The 9,197-nt window shown below is 36.0% G+C and overlaps 1 protein-coding gene across 1 annotated transcript; it reads right to left on the bottom strand.

The window, feature by feature from the left end:
- Positions 1 to 2,845: 2,845 nt before the first annotated feature.
- On the bottom strand, positions 2,846 to 8,893 carry LOC100244999 (probable LRR receptor-like serine/threonine-protein kinase At4g30520). Its single transcript, XM_003633120.4, has 11 exons — positions 8,341 to 8,893; positions 8,107 to 8,239; positions 7,944 to 8,015; positions 7,426 to 7,569; positions 7,108 to 7,179; positions 6,899 to 6,958; positions 6,697 to 6,797; positions 6,463 to 6,597; positions 6,032 to 6,376; positions 4,788 to 5,167; positions 2,846 to 3,751 (listed from the first exon to the last, which is right to left on the bottom strand). The coding sequence occupies exons 1-11, from the start codon at positions 8,420 to 8,422 to the stop codon at positions 3,353 to 3,355; spliced, it is 1,923 nt and encodes a 640-aa protein (XP_003633168.1). The 5' UTR covers positions 8,423 to 8,893; the 3' UTR covers positions 2,846 to 3,352.
- Between the last annotated feature and the right edge of the window lie 304 nt (positions 8,894 to 9,197).

Here is a 9,197-nt window from a genome sequence, read left to right as displayed (position 1 = left end):
GTATCCGTAATTTAACAAGATAGTGTTATCACCTATTAAGATTACATTTCTAATTCTTGAGTTACAGATCCCACTTATTATATGATCAACTAACATATTTTAATTCCAAGGAGAATATGTCAAATTATATTAAAGAAATTACTACGACTATAGATTTCATAATCACATGTCCTTCGGATAACCAAAGAACACATTATCTCAATCCCATGAGATATCATGATGTCTCTATTGAGAATACCTATTGCCACCAACCTTTATTAATAATGACCCAATCCATATGGATATATGACCACTTTAGGGTCTTACCCGTAGGTCAAAGACTCATGTTGATTTTGGCATAGGCTTAATATCCTTTCAAGGTTGAGAGTTCATGCAATATAATAGCTTAGTAAATCATAACAACTAATAGTCTTACGTCATGATTCACAATAGGTTCTATCTAGTGTGCATCACATACATTGGTGCACTCACCATAGGAAAACCATCTTGATGGCCAAGAGAAGTTATCCTTCCAATTTGAAGATGGTACACTACAATCTTTATTGGATTGCACAAATTCATGAACTAACCATGAACAACTTATTTACTTACAAGGAATCCATGACTTGTATCTTCTGTGTAATTCCTAATGCACTCAAGTCATGTACAATGTAAGATATATGAGTTGAATGTTCAAATCAATGTCAATGCATAAAAGGGATTGCAAGGGGACAATGAAGTCTAACATGTCTTGATTTTAGGGGCTCAATCCCAAACATGACATGTCCATTCTCTTGTTGAAAAAAGACTTGATTTAGAATTAAGTAGTTTTTCTTTTCTTTTTTTTCTTTTTGAAATTTAAATGACCAACCATGAACTTTTCATGGTTTTCAATCATGTTATCTATGCAATGTTAACTTATTAGATAGATTTCATTTTTCATTTTTTTTTAAATGTTATTTACTATATGTAGACTTATGATGTGCAACAAGCTTTTGGTTGGGTAGGAAATTAATATAACTGGATTGAACCAACTTGTTTAGGCATTATATGAATTCAATGAGTTGTTTTGTCTTATATTTTAACTCTTAATATTTTAAAGTTTTTTTTTTTTCCATGAAGTTGTTGCATGGATATCCATCGATTTATGGCATGTAATGAGGTCATGATAAGATTTTTTATAGTAAGATTGGTTTATTTAGTACTACAATCTTAGTTAAGGAAATACTACAATACCACAAATTTATTGATCATAAGTCCTTAAAATCACTCAAAGGGATACATTGTCTCAATCTTATAAGATATTATGGTGATTGACAATACATAATATCACTTACCTTAATCAACAAGGACCCAATTCGTAAAGAATATATGACCACCTTAGGGGGCTCACCCACACATCAAAGTTATTGAAGACTTTAGCACTAACTCTATATTTTCTCGAAGGTTTAGAGTCCATGTGAAATAGTAATTTGATGAAATCATGATTACTTGATAATCAATGTCATGATTCATTGTAGGTCATGTTTAATGTGTGACTATACACACTAATACATTCACCATAGGAAACTCATTCCAATTATCAAGACAAGTCATCCCTCCAACACCACAACAAATATAACATTTTTCCATGAATTTTTGTCATAAACTAAATTTTGTGGCAAAATGTCACTTTAATCACAAATTCACTTTTTGTTAACAAAATTATGACGAGAATAATTCATGCACAATATATAACATTACACCATAAACTCCACTTTTTGCCACAAAATTATTCATTGCGAAATGTCACTTTTAACTACGAATTTACTTTTAATTGCAAAAAAATATAACAAGAATAATTATGACATAATGTATGACATTCTATCATGAACTCCAAATTTTGCCACAAAATTATTTATGACTAAGTATCACTATCAGCCACGAATTTACTTTTATTCTTTAATGCTATGGCAAGAATAATTTCCAAATAATACATGAAGTTTTGATACGAACATTATTTTTTAGTAAGAAATTATTTATGACAAAAAAATATATGAAGAAAGATTTACAAATTTTGTTTTTTGTTCAATTTTTTTTCATAATCTTATTTGCAGTAAAAAAAATTGCCTTTTATTTTAATTATATATGCACTATTTTTTATATAAATAAATTAAAAATTAAAAAATTAATATTTACATAATTAATATTTATAACAATATTATACAAAATAGTCACTAATTATAAAAACAATCTTTTGATTAAAAAAAAACATGTGAGAGTTTAATAATTGTAATTTTTAAGAATTTAATGAAATTTATAAAAGAAAAATGAAATTTTATAGCATATTTTCAATTGTTATTTGCAACAATCTACAAAAAGTTAAAATATATATATATATATATATATCTAAAATTTATTATTTTTGAAACTTATTCTTAAAAGAAAGATTTTTTATTAAAAGTTTGTGAAATGTGTTTTATGAATTGGAAAATTATTTTCTATTTTCAAAAGCACTTTCCAAGTATGAAACAAAAATTATTTCATTAAGTTTCAAACATATCTTTGCACAATACCTCTATGGTCCATGTTTGGAATGTGGGTAACGAGAAACTTATTCAAGGAAACAAAAAGGAAGCCAAATATATATTTACGTTTGAATCTCCCATGTGCCTTTTCCGCCATTGCCACCAAACGGGGTAGTACCCACATTGCATTAAAGAGATAAGGAGCTGATTCACTGATGTAGACAGTGTAGAATAAACTGATTTTTTTTTTCTTTTCCTTTTTTCAGTTTTTTGTATTTGGGGGACAGACGTACAAAAGTACAAAGACTGAGAGAGAGAGAGAGTAGAGAGAGAGAGAGAGAGAGAGAGGAAGACGCGCGTGACCCTGCAAAAGCATCAGTAAGAAAACGACCCTTAACAGCTCTCACTTGACAACACACAAACCTCACTTCACTGCTTCACACATCACACTGCCATTTTCCACACTTGTAGTCAGCTGAGTCAATCCCCCTTCTGCCCTCTCACAGTCTCACTCCTGCTGCCACACCATCTCATGATGCAGTATGTACCAACCCCCATCGCCACCTCACCTCATTAGTCATTCCCCTCTGCAATCCCCACTGCTTTCCCTTCCACTTTCCTACCTAGTTTCCTATCTCCCAAACATGAAAAACAGAGAGACACGAGAATATTTACATTTCAAGTTTACAACCCCATACAGCTTTAACAAAAGAAAAGAAAAGAAAAGAAAAGAGGGCAAAATGAGACACAAAGGACTAGATTGGATAGCACTCTCTATATGCTTTTGTTGAGACAAAGTTAACCCTAGCTTTTTAATGAATTGGAAAAAAAAAAGAATTGATTTCTATTCTTGTTAGGGGGGTGTTCTATCTTGGACCAGAAAGTTCCATGGCATGGGCATCCAAGGAATGATCATCGTCCTCCTCGTCCATCATGGTGCCGAACATGCTTGAACCATCATGATCAATGTTATCATGCTTTGATGCAGTGGTAGGGCGCCATGTACTTTTGTGGCTGTTGAAATGGGAGATGTTGGGGGTGGGATTATTGTTGTTGTGGTTGTGGGAGGCTGCCCATTTCTCTGCTAGGCCATCGCCTTCCAGCATCCTGACCACTTCCGACATTTTGGGGCGGTGGGCAGGCAGATATTGAGTGCACAGCAAAGCCACTTGTAGCATCTCCCCCACGTCGATCCTGTCGTAGTTGCAGCCTAGCTCTCTGTCCACCAGCACTTCCACTTTCTTCTCCTGCTGTATTTTCTTCACCTGCCAGCCAACATTCAAACATGTTTAGGACCTTCTGCATACCTACCTGGGCTATATCCTTATTCCTTAATGCTTGTTGGTTCATGAAACCATTGCCTCGACTTGGATTTAGTAAAATTCATAGTACCATATAGGGGTCTTCCATTCTTCACTAGACAATATGACTACAACTCTGAATTGATGTCATTAATTGCTACTTCGGAAAGAGTGCATCTCATGATTATAGACTATCTAAATTATATCATGTTCGCATATCAAACAGAGTTTCCTAAAAGGGGCTGTTTGCAGTATGTCCCTTGATCTTAGTTTCCTCTTCTTTTAACAGTACCTTCATGCTCTACATTTCTAAGGACACACTGGGAAAGTAACGAGAGCTTTGAATGTTACAGCAGATGGAATTGGTGTGACAGATGTAAGATTTCAAGGTTTGTATTCCTTGTCCAGGACTTGTTAGAAATCCCCTGTACATTACCTCAAGATTTTAAAAAAGGTTTTAAACAATAGGTTTGCTATAGTAATGGATCAATATCTAATAGGAATGCATAGCCAGAAACACCTCTTCAACTACTTGAAAACTAATCAGCAAAGAAATTAAAATGTAGGGATGATTTTGTGTTTAAAAAAAAAAGGTTACAAATTACCATGATATAGAAATTTCTGACCTGCAATGCAGCCAATTATGTTAGGACAGGGCTTTCTAAGGACACCACTATGGTTTCATATTTTCCCAACGCTACACTTAACCTCGAAAGCATTCTTAAAATGATCAGAACTTACATTTCGGTGCTCTGCCCTGAAGCTACTATATTAGCCCCAGGAAGATGCAGCTAGAGTTACTAGGCTCCAAGACCAGTGTGTGTTAATTGTTTGTGATTTTAATCAGAAAACTTGAAATCTAACTACACTTAATTCAGGTGGGTAAGTGAAAGTGGAATGAATGAATTATGATGAGTTAAGATACCAAACTCAAACTTCAACCTACTGATAATTATACTGATAACTACAATTCAGCATATAACAGTAGCAAATTACTTACCCATTCAAGCATGGCTCCTTTCTGATTAACCGTTTTGCCAAACTCAAGAGCTCTCATTCCAGTTATGAGCTCCAACAAGAGAATACCAAACCCAAAGACATCAGTTTTCTCAGATGATTGGCCAGTGGAGAGGTACTCAGGTGCAATGTGCCCAACAGTTCCACGGACAGCAGTGGTAACATGGGAATCAGAATGGTCAAGGAGCTTTGCAAGGCCAAAGTCACCAACAATAGCCTCACAATAGTCATCCAGGAGCACATTAGCAGCCTTCACATCTCTGTGGATTATCTTTGGATCGCACTGCTCATGTAGATATAGAAGACCCCGTGCAGCGCCAATTGCTATCCTCTTCCTTGTGTTCCAGTCTAATGCTGGTTTTCCTATTATAATCAACAAATTAAAATGATCACTTGAATGCTAATGTGCCCTAAAATTGAAGATAGAGATAAACTCTCTCTAACCATGTACTAGAATGAAGAAGTATTTTTTTTTAAGGCAGGGATATCTAGTGGTTAAGATTAGTCAGACTCAAACTTAGATTTGGAATTTGTATTGAATGTGCCGGAAACTTGTGTGATACTATCAACTTCATGCACTCAACATTATGAGCACATAGGGAATTTATGCATAAATGAACTGCTGTCCTGGAAACCGACAGCAGAACTTGAACAGTACACCCTTGATTAAATTATAAAAATGGTTTCCAAAGCCTCTTAAACTTCAATGAACTTCAGAAAATTTCAGAAAAGCCCAATCCCATGAAAAAGGAAAAGAAAAACAAAAACAAATTTTTTTTTTGCCAAATATCCAGGTCCATCAGGAGATGTACTGCCCCTAATTCACAATAAAAGACCATGAGATCTATTTATTCAGCAGCACATATATACTCCCAAGTTCAAAATCAAGACTGGTCCAAAAAAATCAGCAAAAACTGGGGGCTCAGAACTAAAAATTTCAATTATTGAGAAAAACAAACAAACAGACAAACAAACTAGGCACTTCAAATTATCCCAATCTGTCACATCTATTTGAGCTCAGAATTAAAACTCTGGGCCCCTCAAGATATGGTGGTACAAACCAAGTCACAATGAAAAACATCAATGTGGTCCATAGCAAGCTCAGATGTAAGCAAGTACAATAATATGGTTGGTCATGCAGTCCTTTTTGAAGAATATGAGATGAAATAATCATACCCACCATGTGTTTGATTAATACTAGTAGCATAATTCTTAGATAGTACCAACCTCTAAGCCTGGAGGCCACACTGCCATTAGACATGTAGGGGTAAATCAAAAGCCTCTCATTTGGGGTGGCACAGTAGCCAATCAGCCGAAGCAAATTCCGGTGAACTGCCAAGCTAATCATCTCCAATTCAGTCCTGAACTGTGATTCTCCAGCAGTTCCCGTCACATCTTTAAGCCGTTTCACTGCCACCATAGTCCCATCTCCTAGCTTACCCTTATATACATTACCAAAACCTCCGCTACCAAGTATGTTCTTGGTGCTGAAATTGTCTGTGGCAAGTTGGAGTTCTCTTAGAGTGAAGTTTCTTAGGTTGCCCAGGCTTATTAGACCCTCTTCTTGATGATCTGCAACAAATTTAGATTCTCATTTAAGGTTTTGGTCAATTGCTGTTTTACAAGGGAGCTTTTTGTTGGGTTTTTCAGTTACTAACCATTGATGTTTAAGATGGTCTGGTTTCTTTGTTTTCTTCTCTGGCAAATAAGATATCCAAGTGCTAAGAGGATGAGAGAGACAATACTGAGGCTGACCCCAAGTGCAATTGCTACTTTCTTGGACTTCGGTTTTCCTGAGAAGAAAAAAATATGGCAGTAGAATTTTAGATGAAAAATAATATAAAGTCTAGACAGAAAAGGGTTAGAAAGAGAGAGAGAGAGAGAGGGGTGACCAGTTGATGAATTAAGAGAGATGGAAAGAGGGACCGCATTGGCTGATCCAGAGCAACCATCCGTGGAGCTGGCCTCACAAATCAAGGGGTTTCCCACAACACTATATGACAAGACAAAAGAAAGAACAAAACAGAATCAAATAAATGAAATATAGACCAGAAAGACCCTTCAGAAGAGAGAGGAGTTGCAGTTCAACTTTACTTGAATGTTCTGGCTGGAAATTTAGGCACAGGTCCACTGAGATTGTTATAAGACAAGTCCCTGAATTATCAAAGAGTACACACCAACAGAACCCATCAATGGATTTTTCAACTGATAGGTCTATTACAATGAATATATCCAGAAATTGCAGGTTGTTTCAATTTTCAAGATACTCAGAAACCCAAAAAACAAACAAAAGCCATACTCACAAGAAAGCAAGTTGTGGGATTTTGGCTAAAGACACAGGAAATGCTCCAGACAAGCTGTTGTTGTTCAGCCTCCTAGTAAGTGACAAAAACACCCAGTTAAAAAAAAACAATCAGGTCTGAAACAGAGTAATACATGGAGAAAAAGGCACATATTCTCTGTTTGGTTGCTGAGAAAACTAAAGGAAAAAAGAAGGAAATATAGTTTTAAATTTCATTTTAGACATCTTTTGGCTTCCAAAAGAGAACAAGCATACTCGCCGAGGCTCTTACATTTTCCCACCATCCAAACAGGACAGAAAAAAGTATGCAAATACTCACAGGTAATGAAGATTACTCAACTGACCCAGAGACGCTGGGACAGCTCCTGCGAAGCGGTTATTGGAGAGATCCAACGTTTGAAGTCTCGGAAGAGTACCGAGCTCCGTTGGAATCGGGCCGGAGATATTGTTGTTCTGCAATAACCTGCAAATTCACACCAACACAGGAATGTGTAAAATCAGAATCTAGATAATAAGGCTGTAAATGGTTGGAGTCACTTTTGTCACCCCTTTTACAGAAAAAATAAATGTCAAAGCTGTGCTTGGTTACTGAGAAAATGGAAAAAAAAAAAAAGAGCTAAAATTTTGAATATTAGATTTTTGATAGCTTCCATTTAAGGAAAAACAAAGCAACATAAAACTTAAGCTACAAAATCTTATTTTATTTTCTTCTCCTCCATTTTCTCAGGAACCAAACATGAGAGTAAGAAACTCAAAATTAAATAGTGAAAACAACAGGGGTTGTGAAACTTTCAATGAAATATCAAAAAACGGAAAAAATAAGTTGTGTTTGCTCACACTTGTTTAAGATTGGTGAGGTTCCCAATCATCCCGGACAAACTTCCAGACAGAGATTGGCTTGGAGCTCCTCTGCACAACAAAGAATAAAAAAAGAAGCTAACAGGTTTATTTTTCTTCCACCGTGAAATTAAACAACTCCATAAAAACAGAAGAAACTCACAAGCCAGTGACAAGATTTTCAGTGGAGCATGTGATCATGGCCCAGCTACATGGGTCTACAGAGTCTTCATCCCAGTTGCTGAGAACCCCATGGGGGTCATTCAAAGCTAGTCTGATACTTATCAAAGCCTCGACTACACAACATTAATCCCATATTAAGCATAAATCAGTATAAAGAAGAGAACCCAGATAGTGATGTGATGAGATGAGATGAGATGAGATGAGCTGAGCTTACCTTCATGGTTGCGAGGTTCGTAGGAGAGAGAGGGTGAGGCAGAGGAGAGAAAGAGAAGGAAGAGGAAGAGGAAGAGCAACATGGCTACTGAAGAAAGCTAAGTGGCGAGCATGTCTGTTTCAGAGACAATGACTCTTTTGAGTTTTGGTTTGTTGAAGTGTTAAGAATCCTTTTCAGTCACCATCTCTGCTTTGCTACTTTGTAGCAGCAAACAATGGAGAGAGAGAGAGAGAGAGGATACGAGATGTCAGTGGAGGAGTGTGAGCGCAGAAATTGAGAGGGACACAGTGGGCTTTGTTACCACCACCAGATCAACCTCTGCTTCTCTTTCTTATCTATTTAACCAAATTGATTTAAAGAATAAAGCATACCCATATGGGTATTGTTTCTCCATTTCCTCCCCTTCCATGATCAGGATTCACCGATTCAGTACTCTCCCCTCTTATCAGTTTTGATTCTTTAGCCCATTTCCATCCCTTTTTCTTTTTCTTTTTCAACTTTCTTGCTGTACCATATTGTTTTGCCCTTTTCAAATCCAAAGCTGAAACTGATTTAAATTTCTGAAAATCCTTAAAAGTGGGTTAGGAATATGTTGTCCAATTGGGTTGCTACACTTCGCTTCTGTTTTTCATTAGAGTTCACAATAATGAAAATATTTTATGATTGCCTTTCACAAAAACAGTTTCTTCAGACCACTTGGCTCTGAAATTGGGCTCCTCTTCTTGCCAAGGGGTACTCTGTACTGATACCCTGATTCTAGGAAATGGCCTTTTATTCTTCAAGCATGATCATGATGGTGGGATTTACTTTCTGCTTTTGTTCTTACATTCATCTAAAATATATACTTTCCTTTACAA

This window comes from Vitis vinifera, chromosome 11 (assembly GCF_030704535.1).
Source record: "Vitis vinifera cultivar Pinot Noir 40024 chromosome 11, ASM3070453v1".
Classification (NCBI taxonomy): domain Eukaryota; kingdom Viridiplantae; phylum Streptophyta; class Magnoliopsida; order Vitales; family Vitaceae; genus Vitis; species Vitis vinifera.
Note: the sequence above shows the minus strand (reverse complement) of the source record. Positions and strands in the feature narration are given on the sequence as shown.

Excerpts from the sequence above, each read along its gene's own strand:
- LOC100244999 (XM_003633120.4), bottom strand. The coding sequence starts at position 8,422 with ATGTTGCTCTTCCTCTTCCTCTTCCTTCTCTTTCTCTCCTCTGCCTCA. Across the intron at positions 6,598-6,696 it reads CTCTCTTAATTCATCAACTG|GAAAACCGAAGTCCAAGAAA; the intron begins GTCACCCCTCTC and ends TTTTCTTCTCAG. Across the intron at positions 6,377-6,462 it reads GACCATCTTAAACATCAATG|ATCATCAAGAAGAGGGTCTA; the intron begins GTTAGTAACTGA and ends AATTTGTTGCAG.